The sequence below is a fragment of the Dromiciops gliroides genome, chromosome 4 (assembly GCF_019393635.1).
Source record: "Dromiciops gliroides isolate mDroGli1 chromosome 4, mDroGli1.pri, whole genome shotgun sequence".
Taxonomy (NCBI): Eukaryota; Metazoa; Chordata; class Mammalia; order Microbiotheria; family Microbiotheriidae; genus Dromiciops; species Dromiciops gliroides.
Window position 1 is genome coordinate 116,708,206 of NC_057864.1, and position 21,538 is coordinate 116,729,743.

At 37.1% G+C, this 21,538-nt stretch overlaps 1 protein-coding gene across 1 annotated transcript in view; it reads right to left on the minus strand.

The window, feature by feature from the left end:
• Positions 1–19,897: 19,897 nt before the first annotated feature.
• USH2A (usherin) overlaps positions 19,898–21,538 on the minus strand; it is a 1,082,898-nt gene continuing 1,081,257 nt past the window's right edge. Inside the window, exon 71 of the mRNA XM_044004202.1 lies at positions 19,898–19,987. Within this exon, the coding sequence (XP_043860137.1) occupies positions 19,898–19,987 (90 nt within the window). The remainder of the gene's footprint in view (positions 19,988–21,538) is intronic.

Genomic DNA, 21,538 nt, shown 5'->3' on the forward strand with positions numbered 1-21,538 from the left:
CAGATAATCCAACAGTAAATACATTGACAGAAGATATGTGTCCTCCAGCACTAGTAAATAACTTCAGTAAACTTTGTAGATCTAGTAAACACTTCTGTGAATAAATAACTGCAAAACAAAGGAAAATGATTGAACACTTGTTGAGGCAAAGGAAAATTCTGTGGCTTTTAAGGAAAGCATGGAACTACAACATACTCCTGAGTGGTTTAAAAGAGAAATAAGAATGAAAGTAGAATTTATGGTCTACTAGCAGAAATAATTGACAGAAAAGAAAACCTTGAAACTGTACTGGCAAGTCTCACCAAATGAAAGAGAATAACTGATTTGGAATGTTAAATAGACTGAAATGAGGGGCAATCTGGAAGAAAAGTATAAAGAAATTATGCTGCTCTTCATATAATCAAAATACATTTGATCTTGAAAGGGTACATAGAAACAACTTAAGGATACATCTCACAGAAGAACATGACAAGTCAAAAATCTGAACACCATAACATAAGAAACAACATAGAAAACAAAGTGCTAATCAAAATCTGGACACTGACACACTGGTTAAATGACACAATTCCATTGAGAAACAACAGGTTCTGAGATCAGGATGATGACCTTCAAATACAAAGGAAAGGAAATTCAAGTAACACAAGACTATTCTGCATCCTTCAGAAAACAGAAGGGAATGTTGTAATGTGTTCCAAAGAGCAATGGAATTCCACATGCAACCTAAGATGACAATCTGAGCTTAACTATAAGTGAAAATAAAAGGTGGCTGTTCAGTAATAAAGATGCATTAAAACATTCTTAGAAAACCTTACCTGAAGAAATTATTTGCTTTTCAAACATGCCAGATAACAGAAACAGAAGAAAGGTAAACTAAGACAGCAACCAGGATCAACAACATAACAGAGAACATTCAGAGACTGCTAAATATAGACAAGGAGATAAGGGTGAAAGCAGAAGTGTAGGAGGTGATCATTGAGAAAACGGCTTGAAATATGTACTAAACCTCACAACAGACTGCCTACAGGTGAATCAATTATTTGTGGTACTAAATTACAAAATGAGAGATTGCTTAAAAAGAGAATAGTGAGAAAGAAAGTAGAGGGGAATGTGATGTACCCTAATCAAATCACATGCTAACAACAAAGGGAAAATAACCTGTAGTCTCAATAAAGAGAAACAAAAGGATAGATTTTAAAAGGGGATAAGAACCTTGTGGGTATCACAGATGAATGCTACTCTGAGTGGAGAGAGATTCTCTAAAGAGAAGTGGGAGCCTTAGAATAATTATCTGCAGGGATTTGGTACTTTAGGGACCACTGATCCTGCCTTGGGAGAACAGCTCCTTGTGGGCCACTGACAACAGGGGAGAGAATCAACCCAGGGAAGAGATACTGAGACAAATGGAAGAAAAGTGACCAAAAGGAGGGGAAAGGGCAATAATGAACTGCATGATCGAGGACATAGGAAGAATTCCACCAAGATGCAGTATTTTTTCACCTACAGAAATTGTTTTTTTTCTATGAAAAAAAAAAATAGGTGGTACAGTTGGGAGCAAGCTCTACAAAGCAAGAGTAGAAACTTTAGAAAGGAGAACCCAAAGTAGGTACCTCAAAATTTTAATTTAATGAGGAATATACAGAATATAAGATTAAATATAAGGTCCATGAATTAAAGAGTAAAAGTCTAAAATTAACAGAAAGGGAAACTAAATGATGAGAGTGAAGGAAAATCCTTTCTAGAAAAAGGTTCAGAGGAAGCAATAAAAACTCCAATGGGAAAGGAATGACAAACAGGAGGGGAAAACTCTAGAGTTTTCTCTAGATGGGATGGGAAAAGGGATATCTTAAAAAGAATTAAGCTTAAACAACTGGAGAGATAGTAACCAGTCAAACTTTTTTTTTTTGGTGAGGTAATTCGGGTTAAGTGACTTGCCCAGGGTCACACAGCTAGTAAGTGTTAAGTGTCTGAGGCAGGATGTGAACTCAGGTCCTTCTGAATCCAAGGCCAATGCTCAGTCAAACAATTTTTTTTTTTAATGAGGCAATGGGGGGTTAAGTGACTTGCCCAGGGTCACACAGCTAGTAAGTGTTAAGTGTCTGAGGCTGGATTTGAACTCAGGTACTCCTGACTCCAGGGCCGGTGCTCTATCCACTGCGCCACCTAGCTGCCCCCTCAGTCAAACATTTTTAATAACAGTGCCAGGCTGGGGGCAGCTAGGTGGCGCAGTGGATAAAGCATTAGCCCTGGATTCAGGAGTACCTGAGTTCAAATCTGGCCTCAGACACTTGACTAGCTGTGTGACCCTGGGCAAGTCACTTAACCCCCCATTGCCCCACAAAACAAAACAAAACAAAAACAAAAACAAAAAACCAATAACAGTGCCAGGCACTGTTCTAAGTGCTGGGGAAGCAAGATGCAAACAAATGGAAACAAGCTATATGCAGGATAAATAGGAAATAAGGCACTAGAAGTGTCAGGAAAGGCTTACAGTAAAAGATGAGCTTTTAGTTGGTACTTGAAGGAAATTGGGGAAGGCATTAGGCAGAGTACAGAGAGTCTCACATGCATTGGAAACAACCAGAGGAAATTCCTGAAGCTGAGAAATGGAGTGTCTTGTTTATGGACCAGTCAGGAGGCCACTGTTACTAGATCAAAGAGTATGTGGTATGCATTCATGCAGAATATTGGAAAGGTAGGACAGATCTAAAAGGACTTTGAAGGCCAAATAAAGCATTTTGTACTTAATCCTGAAGACTAGTAGGGAACCACTGGAAATTGAATGTGGGGTGAGTGTGACATGATTGAACCTGTGCTTTAGGAAAATCACTTTAATGGCTGAATGGAAGATGGATTAGAGTGGGGAGAGACACACCAGAAATCTATTGCAATAGTCCAAATGTGAGGTTTTGGTGAGAAGTGAGCATATTCAAGAGAGACTGGCACCAGATTGGATATGAGAGGTAAAAAAGAGGAAGAAGTCAGGGGCAGCTAGGTGGCACAGTGGATAAAGCACCGGCCCTGGATTCAGGAGTACCTGAGTTCAAATCCGGCCTCAGACACTTAACATCTACTAACTGTGTAACCCTGGACAAGTCACTTAACCCCCATTGCCCCACCAAAAAAAAAAAAGGAGTAAGAAGTCAAGGATAACTCCTAGGTTATGATCCTGAGGGACTGGGTTGGTGGGTGAATTTAGGAGGAAAGATAATGAGTTCTATTTTGGACATGTTTAGTTTAAGATGTCTATTAGACATCCAGTTCCAGAGATGAAAGGTAGATGAAGATGTGTGATTGGAGAGGTTGGGGCAGAATAGGTAGATTTGAGAATTGACAGAATAGAGTTGGCTGATAAAATCACCAAGTAAAGTAGTATCTCAGGAAAAGAGAAAAGGGCATGGATGGAACAAAACCAGTTGCTACCCCTATGGTTATAGGGCCTTTCTCTAAATGCATGAGGATCTGGTAGAGGAGACTAAGAAGAGGAGAATCAGGGGAGAGTATCCTGAAACCCTACAAAGAAGAGAGTATCAAGGTAAAATGTGATCAACAGTGTTTAAAGGCTGTGAAGAAGTCAAGAAGAATGAGGATTGAGAGGAGGTTATTGGATTTGGGGGTGAGGGGAAGAGCAGTTTTAGCAAAATGAGGTCAGAATCTTGATTATAATGGGTTAAGGAGACAGCAGGAGGAGAGTGGAGGTATTTACTGTAGATGGCCTTTGGGGGGGGGTGTGGTGAGGCAATTGGGGTTGTGACTTCCCAGGGTCACACAGCTAGTAAGTATCAAGTGTCTGAGACTGGATTTGAACTCAGGTCCTCCTGATTCCAGAGCCAGTGCTTTATCCCCTGTGCCACCTAGATTTCCCAACCTTTTTTTTTTTTTTAATTTTTAAAATTTTAAGAATTTAGCTACAAAGAGCAGAATAAAATATAGGATGATGGTGAGGGTGGAAGGATCAAGTGAGAGTCTTTTCAGGATGGTGGAGAGATGAGTTTGTAAACTATAGGGAGTAAGTCAATAGCAATAAAAAATACCTATTAGAGTGGGGATAATGGGACAATTTGCTGGATGAGAGGGATGGAATAGAATTGCTTAAATAAGTATAGGAGTTAACTTTGTTAGGGAGAAAAGCTTCATTATGTGATACAGAGGTGAATGAGAAGACAGTGTTAGAAGACATTTGAATATATGTAATTGGAAAAATATCAATTGCTCATGGATAGGCTGAGCTAATATAATAAAAATGACAATTCTGCCTAAATTAATTTACCTATTCAGTGCCATACCAATCAGACTACCAAAAATTCTTTTATAGAGTTAGAAAAAATAATAACAAAATTCATCTGGAAAAACAAAAAGTCAAGAATATCAAGGGAACTAATAAAAATGCACAGGAAGGTGAACTAGCCGTACCAAATTTGAAGCTATACTATAAAGCAGCAGTCATCAAAACTATTTGGTACTGGCTAAGAAATAGAGTGGTGGATCAATGGAATAGGTTAGGCACAGGAGACACAGTAGTAAATGACTATAGTAATACACTGTTTGATAAACCCAAAGACTCCAGCTTCGGGGATAGGAACTCAGTATTTGACAAAAACTGCTGGGAAAACTGGAAGATAGTATGGCAGAAACTAGGCATAGACCAACATCTTACACGTTATACAAAAATAAGGTCAAAATGGGTTCAAGATTTAGACATAAAAGGTGATACCATAGCTAAATTAGGAGAAGAAGGAATAGTCTACCTCTCAGATCTATGGAGAGGAAAACAATTTATGACCAAACGAGATAGAGAATATTATGAAATGCAAGATGGAAGACTTTGATTACATTAAAAAGCTTTTGTACAAACAGAAGCAATGCATCCAAAATTAGAAGGGAGGCAGAAAGCTGGGAAACAATTTTTATGGCCAGTACTTCTGATCAAGGCCTCATTTCTAAACTATATCAGGAACTAAATCAAATTTATAAGAATCCAAGTCATTCCCCAATTGAGAAATGGTCAAAGGATATGAATAGGCAGTTTTCTGATGAAGAACTCAAAGCTATCTATTGCCATATGAAAAAATGCTCTAAATCACTATTGATCAGAGAAATGCAAATGAAAACAACTCTGAGGTACCACCTCACCCCTATCAGATTGGCTAATATGACAAAAAAAGAAAATAATAAATGTTGGAGAAGCTGTGGAAAAATTGGAACACTAATGCATTGTTGGTGGAGCTGTGAATGGATTCAACCATTCAGGAGAGCAATTTGGAACTATGCCCAAAGAGCTATGGGACTGTTCATACCCTTTGACCCAGTGGTACCACTGCTAGGTCTGTATCCCAAAGAACATAGAAAAGGGAAAAGCACCCATATGTACAAAAATATTTATAGCAACTCTCTTTGTGGTAGCAAAGAATTGGAAATCAAGGGAATGCCTATCAATAGGGGAATGGCTAAACAAGTTGTGGTATATGAATATAATGAAATTGTGCTGTAAGAAACGATGAGCAGGAGTTCAGAGAAAACTAGAAGGACTTATGTGAACTGATGCTGGCTGAGAGGAGCAGAACCAGGAGAACATTGTACACTACACAGTAACAGCAACACTGTGTGATGAACAATGGTGATAGACTTAGCTCTTCTTTTTTTTTTTTTTGTGAGGCAATTGGGGTTAAGTGACTTGCTCAGGGTCACACAGCTAGTAATTGTTAAGTGTCTGAGGCCAGATTTGAACTCAGGTCCTCCTGAATCCAGGGCCGGTGCTCTATCCACTGTGCCACCTAGCCACCCCTGACTTGGCTCTTCTTAACGGTGCATAGATACAAAACAGTTTCAAAGAACTCATGATAGAAAATGTTCTCAGCATCCAGAAAAAAAGAATTGTGGATTAGGAATGCAGATTGAACCATACTGTTTCTACTCTTGGACTGTTTTTCTTTTCTTCTTTTTTGAGCTTCTTCCCTTGTGCTCTGATTCTTCTTTCACAAGATGACTAATGTAGAAATATGCTTAATGTGATTGTACATATACAACCTATATCAGACTGATTTCCATCTTAGGGAGGAGGGAGGGGAAGGAGGGTGGGAGAAAAAATATGGAACTAAAAATCCTGTGAAAACAAATGTTGAAAACTATCCTTATATGTAACTGGAAAATAATAAAATACTTAAAAAAAAAAAGACATCCGAATACCTTGAGTACTTTGTTTACAGTGGAAGAGAAAAAAATCATAACTTGAAAAAAACACCAGTATTAGAGACAAATGAAAGAAGATATATTCTTAACTTTCATACATTTAAACATGAATAAAGTCAATAAAATAAAAATGGTGACAGATTTGGTAAGAAAACAAAACTAAAATCTAATTTAAAAAAGGCATATACAGAATAAAAATGAGGGGCTGGGAAAAAAATAACTATGCATCAAGTGAATCCAGAAGAGCAGGAGTCCCAAATATGGTATCAGGAAAAAGTAAAAACATCAAAAAAAAAAAAAAAAAACTAGGGGCAGCTAGGTGGTGCAGTGGATAGAGCACCAGCCCTGCATTCAGGAAGACCTGAGTTCAAATCTGTCTTCAGACACTTGACACTTACTAGCTGTGTGGCCCTGGGCAAGTCACTTAAACCCAATTGCCTCACCAAAAAACAAACAAACAAACAAAAACCATTAAAAAACTAACAATCGATAAACAAGGACAGTATACTGAAAGGAACCATAGGCAACAAAATAACAGAATTAAATGCTCCAATTGTTTTTTGGGGGGAGGGCCGGGCAATAAATGCTAAGTGACTTCCCAGGATCACACAGCTAGTAAGTGTCAAATGTCTGAGGTTGGATTTGAACTCAGGTCCTCCTGAATCCAAGGCCAGTGCTTTATCTACTGTGCCACCTAGCTGCCCCCAGCTCCAATTGTTTTAGCATCCAATTCATAAACATCTGAGCTACAAGAATACTTAGTAGCACGATACTGGCAGAAGATTACTGCTAAATTTTGGATAAGTCTAATAAATAAGCAAAAGGGAAAATATAGAACTGAACAAATTACTAGAGAAATTAGAACTTAAAGAATCAGACTATCTTCTAAATGAAACTGCAAAAGAAAATATATATTTCTCAACACCACATGGAACTTTTACAAAAATTAAACCTTGTATTAGGGTGCAGAAACATTGCAAACAAATGTAAAATGGCGAAAATAGTAAATATAGATTATAATATTATAAAATAGTAAATGCAAATGACACCTCCAAATGGAGATTTGATAAAATCTTAAATAATGAATAGGTTAAAGATATATCATAAGAACAATCTGTGAAAGCACATGATAACTATGAAATAACATACCAGCATTTCTGGGATGGAGCTAATGCAGTCCTCTAGGGAAAAAATCATATTCCTACAAATGTACATTATTAAAATAGAAAAAGGATGAAGAAACTGAACATTCATTAAAAAAATAGGAAATCAATAAATGAAACTCCAATCAGACTAACTGCGTTGGGGATATACTAAAAGCCTTTCCAATGAATACAGGTATAATGAATACAGGTATAAAACAAGGAAGTACTCTCTCCACACTATTATTAGACATAATTCTGGATATGCTAGCAACAGTAATAAGTGAGAGAGAAATTAAAAGAATAAGGATAGGTAAAGAGGAGATAAAACTCTTCCTATTTTCTGATGATAGTGGTATACTTGACAAATCCTAGAGAACAAGCAAAGATATTGAGATAATAACTTAAGTAACATTGCAAGCTACAAAGCAAACCTTCAAAAATGAACTACATTTCCGACCAACAATAGCAAAATTGAAGAAGCAATTATAGAAAGGGAAATCTCATGCCAAATAACTACAAAATGCATAAAATATCAGGCTGAATCTATCAAAGCACACAAAAAACTTGTATAGATTCAATTTCAAAATGCTCCTCAATGTAATAAAGAACAGCTTAAATAGCTGGAAGAGTATTTAGTGCTCATGACTGGGCCATGTCAATACAATGAAAATTATATTACCAAATTTAATTTACACTTTTAATGTTATCCCATTAAAATTTCCAGAGGAATATTTTGTGGAACATGATAAAATAATAAAACTCATTTGAAAAAGAAAAGATCTAGAATATAAAGAGAAATGATGAAAAGAAGTAAGGATGAAAGGAGAATAGCACTCCTTGTATTTTAATCATATTATAAAGCAGCAGTACTCAAAACCCTTCATGTTGATTAAAAAATAGAAGAATAGATGAATGGAACAGACAAAGGAGAAGCAGAAACAATGGAACTCAGTAAACTAGTGTTCAACAAGCAGAAAAAAATTAATTACCTATGGGCCCTGTTTGATAAAAATGCCTAGGAAAACTGGAAAGCAGTCTGCAGAAATTAGGTTTAGACCAACTTTTTACACCATGTTCTACAATACATACATGGATTCCTGACCTTAATATTAATATTAATATTAAAGCTCTTAACAGATAAACCTCTCACAGCAATGGGTAAGAGATGTTAACCCAATCAGAGATCAAGATAATTATAAAAGATGAAATAGCTTTAATTAAATGAAAGTGAAAAAGGTTTTGCACAGACAAAGTTAATGTGCCTAGGATACGAAAAGAAATAGTCAAATGGAAAAAAACAAACTTTGTATCAAATTTTTCTGATAAGGATTTGGTAGCTAATATATTTAAAAAATCAAAAACACATGTTAGAGTAATAGCCGTTCTCCAATATATGTGATCAAATGATATGATAAAACAGTTCTCAAAATTATTGCAAAATATTCACAACCACATGAAAATGTTCTACTTATAGAGAAATACAAATCATAATTATCCCATGGTTTCACTTCACACTCTGTAGACAAAAATGTTCAAAAACAATGTCAGTAGTGTTGGAAGGATTGTTTGGATGATAAGCACACATGCATTGTTGGTGGAGCTTTGAAATAGCACAACCATTTTAGAAAGCAATTTGGAATTATGTAGGAAAGTGACTAAAATGTCCATACCCTGTAACCCAGAGATGCTATTACTTGGCTTATACCCCAAGAAAGCTATTGATAAGAAAGTCCCCATGTTCTCAAAAATATTTATAGAAGCATTTTTTGTGATAGCAAAGAATTCTAAACAAAATACATGCCTATTTATTGATGGAAAATGGCTAAATAAATTGTAGTACATGAATATAATGGATTTTTTCTGTACTGAAAGGAAAAATGAATATGATTGATACAGAGATGTGTGGAAAGATCTACATAAATTAATGTAAAGTGAAGTAAGTAGAGCCAAGGACACACAAAGGCTATAACAATGCAAATGGAAAGAACCACTCAAAATTATATATATATATATATATATATATATATATATATATATATATATATATATATATATATACATACACATATATTTTAAAGATCAAGTATGATTCTGAAGATAAGATATTGGAGGACACTTTCACCCACCCCTTCATGGAGATGGGACTTCCATAAGTTATGCACATTGAATATGTTTTCTGACTTTTTCAATGTATTGATCAGTGATTTTTCTTCTTTCTTTGTCTTTATAAAAATATTTGTTTTATGGGGTTCTCTGGGAGGGGAAAAGGGAAAAGTATATTGGGGGAAATTTATGATGTAAAACAACAGGCATAAATGAAAACTTATTTTTAAAAATATAAAGTAGCAAAATAAAAGGGACGGGTTTGGAGGAACAGCATTACAGATGGTATAGAATATTGTACTCAGGAGTCCACAAAACCTGTGGTCCTAACCTATCTCTGATACAAACTGTATTACCTTGGGCAAGTTGCCTAATCTCTTTGAACTGCAGTTAATTCTTCTGTAAAATGAAGGTGGTGGACTAAGATGGCTTCTGAGGTTGCTTCCAGATCTCAATCTGTGATGAGAGCATAACCATATTGTTAGTATAGAGGAAAGAAAGAACAGAGTTATATTTGTGATAGCAGGGCTGCTCTTTTGATCACCTTTATATTTATTTCAAAGTTTGTATGAAGGGATAAAAACCACAATTTTAAAACCTTGAATATAATGTAGTCCAATCAGAATTGTGTAATTGACTGAGTTTTCACTAGATAAGAAGGTAGTGTTTTATTTTGAAGGGGCTGGAGCTAATTAGATGGTATAAAGGAAAGAATTCCTCAAATCAATTAAAAATCATACATAAGAGAAGTGCATCCAAGCTCTATCATCACTCTGTTGGGCTAACATCTGTTTTGAAGAGAAACATTACTTTTTTTCTTATTTTGAAGATCATGGAACTATGATTCAAAATTGAACAAAAAAGGTTTAAGTGTTAGCAAACAATATACCTCTTTTCTCTATTTCTATATAGTGCCCATTCATTACTATTTAAAAAAAACAGGGGCAGCTAGGTGGCACAGTGGATAGAGCACTATCCCTGGATTCAGGAGTACCTGAATTCAAATTTGGCCTCAGACACTTGATGCTTACTAGCTGTGTGACCCTGGGAAAGTCACTTAACCCCAATTACCTCACCCCACCCCCAAAAAAGTAAAAAACAAAACAGAACAAAACAAAATAAACTGATCTACTTAGTTATTATGCCACTCTATGCACAAACTGTGACCAGGACAACCATTTTGCACAACTGGTACATAGTATCCTTTGACATTCCATAATCCATTGTGACATGTTTTTAATGGCCTGCCCTACATACATATTTTTTAAAAATCATTTGCAAATGCAGCTAATGAAGGAAAATAATTCCATATTTGTCTACAACATTGTACAAATTAAATCTAGGTATTTATCAGTCCAACTCATATTGGAATATCTTGATTTACATGGTACTATCTTTGCAAGGAAAATAAACATTTAGCTAGAAATGATAGTACACATCTGTAGTCCCTGCTACTGGGAATGCTGAGGCTGGTGGTTGCTTGAGTTTAGGAATTCTGAGCTGGAGGAGGACTAAAGGTGATTGGTGTCCTCAGTTAAGTCCTGTACCAATATGGTGAATCCTCAGAAGCAGAGACCCTTCAGGGTGCCTAAGAAAGGGCAAACCAGACTAGATAGAAAACAAATCAGGTCAATAATTCCATTCTGATCAGCAGTGAGATCAGGTCTGTGAGTGGCTCCTGAACTTCAGACCAGATGAGATAAGAGAGGACCTATTTTCAAAAAGAAAAGAAACTTCTACTAATTCATATACTATTTAGGGACAATGTGGCATAGTAGAAGACCCAGTTTGGAATCAGGAAGACCTGAAGTCATGTCACCTAGTTCCTTTTCTATATATTTTTTGGGCGGGGCAGTGGGGGTTAAGTGACTTGCCCAGGGTCACACAGCTAGTAAATGTCAAGTGTCTGAGGCCAGATTTTAACTTAGGTCCTTCTGAATCCAGGTTCGGTGCTTTATCCACTGCACCACCTAGCTGCCCTCCAGTTCCTTTTATATTAATGTAAACAATATAGTAACAATGAAGTTACAGCCAAAGAAGGTAAAATTGTCCACTGATCCTGAATGTTGATGACCATGCATACCAATCCATTTTATTTAGTAAATGAATTTTTATTGAACTTTGTGAAAAAAATACATGTTATCATGTCACACATCTTATCCTAAAAAGTATACAACTCAGTATTTTTAAGATACTTTGAGACTAAGAAAAGGGGAAGGGAACAAGCATTTATTAAGTGGCTGCTCTGTCCTAGGCACCATGCTAAGTGCTTTACAAATATGTCATTTTATCCTTACAACAATCCTTGAAGGTGCTATTATTCCCATTTTACAGTTGGGGAAACTGAAGTAGACAAGTAACATACCCGGGCTCACTAGTATCTGAGGACACATTTGAACTTGAGTCTTCTTGATTCCAGATCTGGCATTCTATTCACTGTGCCACCTAGCTGCATAGAAAATAAAAGACACCACCAACCCCCCTGTCACTCAGACTTAGAATCTTGGTGTCATCATTGGCTCCTCACACTTGCCTCATATATCCAACCAGGCACCAAATATTGTTATTTCTACCTTCATAAAATTTCTCATATAGTGTCCTCTTCACTCACACAACTACCATACTAGTTCAGACTTTTATTACCTTTTACCCAGACCATTTGCAATAACTTCTGAACCTCAGTTTTCTCCCCCACTCCAATTCATCCTCCATATAGCCCTCAAAGTGATTTTCCTATGGGTAGGGCTGACTGTGTCCATCCCACCTCCCTCTTGTACTCCTTCCAACAAATCTCAGTGACTCCCTGTTACATCCAGGAATAACGTAAAGTCCTTGGCACACTCTCCACCACCTGGCCCTTCCCTAACTTTCTAGTCTTTTGTACACATCACACACTATGACCCAGCTATACTGGCTTACTCATTTCTCATATAGAATACTCCACCTCATGTTTCCATGTTTTTTCACTTGCTACCCTTCATGGTTAGAATGTCTACCAAATATGGCATAGGAAAGGCTGTGACTCTCCATGCTCTCGACAAATTTGTCCATATACCTCCAAAATAATGTGATAAGACAACTCCTGGAGCAGCAGACCCCACAAAAGAACAGTGAAACTATTTTCCAGACAAAGATAGCTTAAATAGGTGACAGGGAATGTTGGCTGTTCAGGGTGAGAGAGCAGCTCAGCACACAGCACAGACCCAGCTCCAGGCAGTCTGTGCCTCCAGAGCCTTGTAATCTTTAGCATCAACTGTTTCTTCTGAAACTCAGACTGGTGAGGGGGTTTAGTGGTTGCCTGTGGGGAAATAGTCAGGGTCTCTGTGGGAGCAGAAGCAGAGCATGTTGCCCAGGAAATGGACTTAAGTGGTAAAGGCCCAGTGGGGCAGGGGCACAGGCATGCCAAGCTTTTGACCATAGAGAATAAGATTTCAATCAGATTTCTGTTTCTGGGTTAAACAAAAAGCAGGCTGTGGTTGCTTCCAGGCTAGGAAGGCTGAGAATGAGTCTAATTGTACCACCTGGGACCCCATATAGCTTGGGACAGTACAACCTAGAAGCAGTGCTACACATTAAGAAGGAGTTAAAAGCCAAGAAATAGGCAGCCAAGATGAGCAGGCAGAGAAAGCAGCACACCATCAAATGTTTCTTTGGTGGCAAGGCTGATAAAAATACACCCTTAGAAGAAGATAACAAAGTCAGAGCTTCTACATCCAAAGCTTTCAAGAAAAATATGAATTGATCTCATGCCATGGAAGCTCTCAAAAAGGACTTTGAAGATAAAGTAAGAGAGGTAGAGGGAAAAGTTAGAAAGAGGAAAAAATGGAAAGAGAAATGAGAATGATGCAGGAAGGTCATGAAATAAAAGTCAACAGCTTGAAAAGCCAAATTGTTCAAATGGAAAATGAGGTACATAAACTCTCTGAAGAAAGTCATTGCTTAAGAATTAGGATAGAACATGTAACGGAAAAATTAAAATACTTTATTAATAAAAAAAAGAATTAGGATAGAGCAAATAGCAGCTAATGACTTTATGAGAAATCAAGATACAATAAAGCAAATCCAAATGAATAAAAAAATAGAGCACAATATGAAATATCTCCTTGGAAAAACAGCTGACCTGAAAAATAGATTCAGGAGAGATAATTTGAAAATTATTGGACTACCTGAAAACCATGATCAAAATAACAGCTTAGACATCATCTTCCAAAAAATTGTTAGGGAAAATTGACCTGATATTCTAGAAGCAGATGGTAAAATAGAAATTGAAATAATACACTGATCACCTCCAGAAAGAGATCCCAAAAGGAAAGCTTCCAGGAATATTATAGTCAAATTCCAGAGATCCCAGGTCAAGAAGAAAATATTGCAAGCACCTAGAAAAAAAAAGAATTCATATACCGTAGAGCTACAGTCAGGATAACACAAGATCTAGCAGCATCTACACTAAAGGACCAGAAGGCACGGAAAATGATGTTCCAGAGGGCAAAGGAACTGGGATTACAACCAAAAATCACCTACCCACCAAAACTGTGATCATAATCTTTCAGGGGAAAAAATGGGACTTCAATGAAAAAGAGGACTTTCAGGCATTCATGATGAAAAGACCTGAAATGAATAGAAAATTTGACTTTCAAATACAGGACCCTAGAGAAGCATAAAAAGGTAAACAGGAAAAAGAAATCATGAGGGATATTAAAAGGTTAAACTGTTTATATTCCTACATGGAAAGATAATGCTTCTAACTCATAAGAACTTTCTCAGTTTTAGGGCAGCTGAAAGGAATATACTTAGGCAGAGAACACAGGTATGAATTGAATATGAAGGGGAGATATCTGTAAAGCAATTATTTTTTGTTTATCCTTGTTTTTCTTTGTGGGGCAGGCAGGGTGGGGTAGCTTATGTCTGGGGCCGGATTTGGGCTCAGAGCCTCCTGAGTCCAGGGTTGGTGCTTTGTCCATTGTGTCACCTAGCTGACCCATGATGATATCTTTAAAATAAAGTTAAGGGGTAAGAGGAATACACTGGAAGAAAGGGAAAGGGAGAGGTGCAATGTGGTAAAGTAGCTCACATAAAAGAAATAAGAAAAAGCTTATCAAGTGGAGGGGAAGATGGGGAAGAAGTGGGGGAGTAAATGAGCCTTACTCTCATCAAAACTGGCTCAAAGAGGGAATAACATTCACACTTAAGTGGGTATAGTAGTATATTTTGCCCTGAGGGAATGTGGGAGGGGAATGAGATAAGAGGGGAGAAGTGAAGGAAGGGAGGGCAAATTGGGGGAGGGGCATTAAAAAGCAAAACACTTTCGAGGAGGGATAGGGTGAAATAAGATAGAAAATAAAATAAATATCAAGGGGAAAGAATAGGATGGAGGGTTAGCAATAGTAATTGTGAAAGAAATGATGAGCAGGATGCTATCAGAAGGATGTATGAAAAATGCAAACCATCAATGGAGAAAGAACTGATGGTATTTGAATACAGATTGAAGTATAATTTTATTTATTAGTTCCTCTTTCTAAAGTTATTTTGTCTGTTTTCTTTCACAGCCTGACTGATGTGAAGATGTTTTGCATAAATACACACGTATAACTTATACTGAATTGCTTGATATCTTAGGGAAGGGTGAGGAAGGAGGGAGGAAGAAAATTTGGAACACAAAGTTAAAAAAAAATCAATGTGAAAAAAAGTTATCCAACTTCCTCATTTTACAAATGAGAAAAACAATGACTAGGATTGCAAAGTTTCTTTTGATGACCTTTGAAAAACTGTGGCTAAAAAGAGAAATATTACCAGAATGGAGGTGGGATGTTGTAATGATTTTTAAAAGGGAAAGGGGACCCAGTAATACCACTACTAGGTCCGTATCCCAAAAAGGTCATAGAAGAGGGAAAAGGACCCATATGTACAAAAATATTTACAATAGCTTTCTTTGTGGTGGCAAAGAATTAGAAATTGAGGGAATGCCCATCAATTGGGGAATAGCTAAACAAGTTGTGGTATATGACTATAAGGGAATACTATTGTGCTGTAAGAAACAAGGAACAGGAGGATTTCAGAGAAACCTGGAAGGACTTACAGGAACTGATTCTGAGTGAGATGAGCAGAACCAGGAGAACATTGTACACAGTAACAGCAGCATTGTATGATGATCAACTGTGATAGACTTGGGCTCTTCTTAGCAGTGCAATGATCCAAAACAATTTCAAAGAACTTATGATGTAAAATATTCTCCATATCCAGAAAAAAGAACTGTGAATTCTGAATGTGATTGAACCATATTGTTTCTACTTTTTGACTGTTTTTTTTTTCTTTTTTGAGGTTTTCCCCTTGTATTCTGATTCTTCTTTCACAGTATGACTAATGCAGAAATATGTTTAATGTGATTGTACATATATAACTTGTATCAGATTGCTTTCTGTCTCGGGGTGGAGGGAGGGAAGAGAGGATGGTAGAAAAAAATTTGGAACTAAAAATCCTATGAAAACAAATGTTGAAAACTATCTTTACGTGTAACTGAAAAATAATAAAATACCTTCATGGTTAACAGGAAAAAAAAATAAAGTTAGTACTATGTGCCAGAAAAGTAAAATAAGCAGTATGAAAAAAAATAGAATGCTTACCCTTCTTCCCTCCCCCTCTCTGACTCTGTGGCTTTCTTCAAGATCCAGAAAATATCTCCTTCTGCAGGAGGCCTTTCCTAGTTTTCCAAATCTCTAGAGTAGAGGTTCTTAACCTGGGATCTATGAGTTTTCATTAGAAATATTTTAGTGTTTTATTCCAATATTTTATTAAAACTGATATTTTAACTCCATTTTCCTTCAGCAGTTCTCCTTGGCTTCAACTCCAGGGAACACCATGCCCCCCTCAGCTGATTACTTGAAATCTTATCTCCATGCAAACTGACAACACCTCAACCCACCCTCAGAGGCCTTTTCCTTCTGATTGAAGGACTGGAGGGTGTTATCTTTAGACTTCTTCCAAAGTGTTCCTTTACCAAGGGCTCACAACCTTTAGGTAGCTCCATTTTCCATCAGCAGCTCTGTTTGGCTTTGATTCCTTGGAACACTATGCCCCCAAAACCAGATGCTCCCTGATGGCCTACCCCCACTCCTGTTGCAGCTTCCTTGTATGTTGCTTTCTCCCATTAAACTGTAAGCTATTTAAGGGAAGGGACTGTTTCTTTTTTTAATTTGTATCCCCAGGGCTTAGCACAGTGCCTGGCACATAGTAGGTACTTAATAAATGTTTATTGAACTGAATTGCATATAATTGATTTCCTTTGTAATAGTATTTAATATTATGTATTAAAAAATATTCTGAGAAATGGGCCATAGGCTCCTGCAGACTGACAAAGAGGACATTGACATGATAAAAGGTTAAGAATTTCTCTATTAAAGCCTTCTCCTCTAACCAGAGTCATGTTGGTAAATGTTTAATAATCAGATCTCCAAAAGGCACCACGTTTTCCCTATCACTTGCTCATAACTAGACAGACAACAAAATAATAAATCAAACCTTGGTTTGTAGCACTTGACCACTACAAGGTGAAAACGTTCACACTGAAAATTTAACAATGCTTCTACTTTGAATGTATCTTCTGTGTTATGGTTGGTCAGTCATTTTTATTCATGTCTGACTCCTTGTGACCCTGCCTTTGAGGTTTTCTTGGCAGAGATACTAAAATGGTTTGCCATTTCCTTCTTTAGTATTTTGTATGTATTTATTATGAATTATCTCTCTGATTAGAATGTGAGTTTCTGGGAGCACTGACAGTTTTTACCTTTTATTTTTAAAAAATATATCCTCAGTGCTTAGCACAGTGCTTCACACATAAGTGCTTAATAAATGTTTAATGACTGACTGGAACAAAGAGTCAGACAAAGGAATCATCTTCATATGGCACAGGATGATGAGGATGACAATCTGTCCAGTCTCTGCACAAATGGAGTAGAGCTATGTGTTGACTTGTTTCTGAGTTGCCTTACATTTCTAGAACAGGAAAAGAACCTCTTTTTGAGAGGGTACTTTATATAGTTTTATAAGTGCTGGGGTCAGTGATCACACCGACCAATTTTAAGTTAGTGATTATTTTTCCAGCCAAAGAAAAGTCTGTTTTGAAAGGTGCATTGGGAAGCAAAGTCTCTTCTTCATCTTAGCTAAGAGAATGCATTCTCCATAGTACGAGAGAGAACTGAGTTATTATATATTATATAATAGTTATATATAGTGTTATTACCAAAGCAACAGCAATTGTATTTGTTGCCCCAGTTTTTTTTTTTTTAATTTTTGTGGGGCAGTGAGGGTTAAGTGACTTGCCCAAGGTCACCCAGCTAGTAAGTGTCAAGTGTCTGAGGCCAGCTTTGAACTCAGTTCCTCCTGAATCCAAGGCCAGTGCTTTTATCCACTGTGCCACCTAGCTGCCCCTCTGTTGCCCCAGTTTTGAACTCATTTCAAATCAAGTCATAGGCAGGAAAATAACCCAGCTCTTTCTAGCTTCAAGGATAGCTTTCACCACTATTCCAAGCTTCCCATCTTACATTATAGACTGTAACCAGGCTTTACAAGGAACCATGCCTGATGCAAACAATACTTTTGGGCTGTGTTTTGACATGTCTCTAGTTGAAAGTGCTTATTGTCTACCAGGATCAAGGAGACAAATCAGTATGGGGGGGTGTGTGAACCCAAGAAGCTGCTTTGGCCTACAAAAGAACACAGGTAAAATATCACAGAACACGCATACCTATTATGAAGCTGCCTGCATTTTTCTAGAGGAGTCTGCCCACCAAGAACTGTCAAACCCTGCGGTCTTTGTTCAGTGGCATAGAGTTGTGGCAGTTTTTCCTAGCTTGCTTTATGGAAGGTATCCAACTCTGAATAGACATTTGCTTAGTCTAGCAATACAACTATGAGAGCTACACAGATGTGTCCAAAACACTTTCCGGGAGACACTGACCATTAAGATTTAGACAGAAGGTTTTCTTTTCTTTCCTCCCTGATCATGACAACTTAAACCAAAGCAGTCTCTCCAAGTCACTAAAACAGAAAGTAGCTATCTTGTTTTTCTGGAAAAATAAACACACACAAAATTTTTTAAAAATTAAAAAAAATAAAATGAAAACAAACAAACAAACAAAAACCCCACCTTTGTCACCAAGATAAAGAGCAAGTGATAGAAACCTTTAAAGAGCCTTGGAAAATAGTAACAGACTATTTTGCATGTCATATGCAATTTAAGATAAAGGGTAAGATTTCCTCTCTGAAAGGCATGAAAGGGTAGATTGCAATGGTTTTCTAAGTGTTATTCATTGAAGCATATGGATGATCTTGTAGTTTTATGTACATACTATAATTTAAGCAATTATATTCATTTCAAAGCTAGAAGAGGGTTTGCACATATTTTTCTCCTATTTAATTCTGCCTACAATGATCAAGCTGATGAAATATTACAAACAGATCTGCAGTTGCTATTTGAAATCTGCTAAATTGTAGATGTTAGTGTACTCCAACATTCAGTACGTTGTCAGATTTTTATAACTTCCCTAATTGCAGTCTCAACATTGTATGTTGATATACTGTGAAATAGAAACATTGGTTACAGTTCAAGTAGAGGTGGTTCTGTTGAAACACTTCATTTTCTCTTTGAAGTGCATAAATTGGCTATTTAGTTTTCAGATTTTAAAAGGATTCTTAAAAGCAGAGATAGAGGCAAATGTATTATAAATCATATGATACCCTGTCAAAAAGCTTTATGAGCCAAGTATTTCCAAAGAAAAAGGTTTTGCCCAAAACAGTGGGGCCCATACTTAGGTTGAGTGAAGTATGACTCCAATTTATGTGAGATTTTTCTCATCCTGAAACTGGTGCATTCATACTATGTGAAAACTGGTACATTTTAGTCATCTTGACCAGCTCTGGGGCATTCCTGGTGGCCACCTATGGCCAAGAGGAGTAAGATGCCTCTGAAAGAAACAGTGATAGTGTCATAGCCCTAAGGAAAATTGTGCTTCCTTAACTTACCCTGGGTAACTTGGGGTCAGGTTGTTTGGCTTCAACTTCATCAGGAATATCTTCATACTACCTTTTGACATAGATCCAAACTAACCCACAGAAATCAATTATTATTCTACTGCAGTGCCTCTGTGCTTCTCTGAACAAATCCAGACCAGTAAAAATATATATTACTCTGTCACTGACAAAATACGCGGACTCAAAATGGATATGCACAGAAGGCACTGGCCTTCATTTCACTAACACAAGAGAAGGATTTATTTCTAGGCTGAGCCTAGCCAGGAGACCATCGACCAAATAATCCTCATCTCTTTCCAAAATACAAAAACAAATGATGTAAATGGAAATAAAGGACACACAGGGCTAGCTCTTCAGGTAAAATAGTCATTGCTGGTCAACTTTAGGGCGTGGCCCGCTACAATTCAGTTCCGTGTCTTGAATGTTTTCTCCTTCTGTTACAAATGAGTGTCTGTAAAAGTGGTGTGTTCTTTAGTCACGGAGCTGAAACCCTTGATAGCATTCATCAGATCTTCATCATCCACGTACTGAAAAAAAAAAAGGACAGCATTTATGGGATAGTATAATTATTTATTTTATGAAAGTCGTTAAAATCAATCAAGTATTATTATTATATATATATATATTTTTTTTTGGTGAGGCAGTTGGGGTTAAGTGACTTGCCTAAGGTCACACAGCTAGTAATCGTCAAGTGTCTGAGGCCGGATTTGAACTCAGGTCCTCCTGACTCCAGGGCCAGAGCTCTATCCATTGCGCCACCTAGCTGCCCCTCAAGTATTTTTTTTTTAACAACTAGTAAAGGCAGTAATGATCTGAAGAAAAAAAGAAAGAGGATTTAAGTCCTGATGTGATTGGTCCTCTTCAAGAATGAAGGACAAACAAGAAGATGACTTGGGCTGGAACTTGAAGAATGAGTAAGGTATGAATAATTAGAGGGAAAATCTAGGGGAAAAAATTCAGGAAAGAGAAATTATCCAGAATAATGCTTAAGAGTAATAGAGGGTCCACCTAAACTGTGTGTGTGTGTGTGTGTGTGTGTGTGTGTGTGTGGGGAGCAATAATGGGCAACTGCTTCCAAATTTTCATAAAATACTTAGAAATTCTCTAACATTCTGGGAGCCTCCCCATACTAAGAGGATCTGAGGCTACTAAACAGAAACAAAGAGGCTTGACTACAGGAGAGTTGTTCAGATGGTGAAGGGACCCTGCCATATGACATTCAATTGAGGAAGTGGAGATGTTGAGCCTGGAGAAAATGTTTGTGAGCAGTGTCATTGTCTTCAAGTATTTGAAAGCCTACTATATGGAGGAGAAGTGGGACAGCTAAGGTGATGCAGTGGATAGAATACTAGGCCTGAAGTCAGGAAGTCTCATCTTTATGAGTTCAAAATCTAGCCTCATACACTTAGCTTTGTATATAAAAAGTATATATATATAAAGTATATGCATACATTAAAGTATCGACAAACGTGAACACACTTTACTTCAGTTATTACACAGGAGGAGTGTGATGATAGAGGGATTGTGCCAGGTCAGGGTGTCTCTTAGCAAGATAATCTAACATTAGCCAAAGACATAATCTTAGCAGCATTAGAAAGGTTTGGGGGGAAAGATGTTTTGGTGAAGAAACTAGGACTCAAGTACATTTGTCCCCATTGGCTATAAGGGCCATGACAATAACTTGGGTACATCATTGATTTAGTGGTATTTTTAGGCCCATAGGATTTTTATTAAATAGAAATCTCTCCTAATCATATAATTTCCTACACTTAGAATCAAATGACTCTCTAAGTGAATGATTTTGTGGTTAATCAGTTTCTATGTTGTTGTTGTTGTTCAGTCATTTCAGTCATGTTCGACTCTTCATGACCCCATTTGGGGTTTTCTTGGCAAAGATACTGGTGTGGTTTGCCATTTTCTTCTTCAGCTCATTTTATAGAAGAGGAAACTGAGGCAAATAGGGTTAAGTGACTTGCCCAGGGCCACACAGTATCTGAGGCTAGATTTGAATAAAAGAAACTCAGTCTTCTTGACTCCAGGCTGGGCACTCTATTGCACTACCTACCTGTCCAGTATCC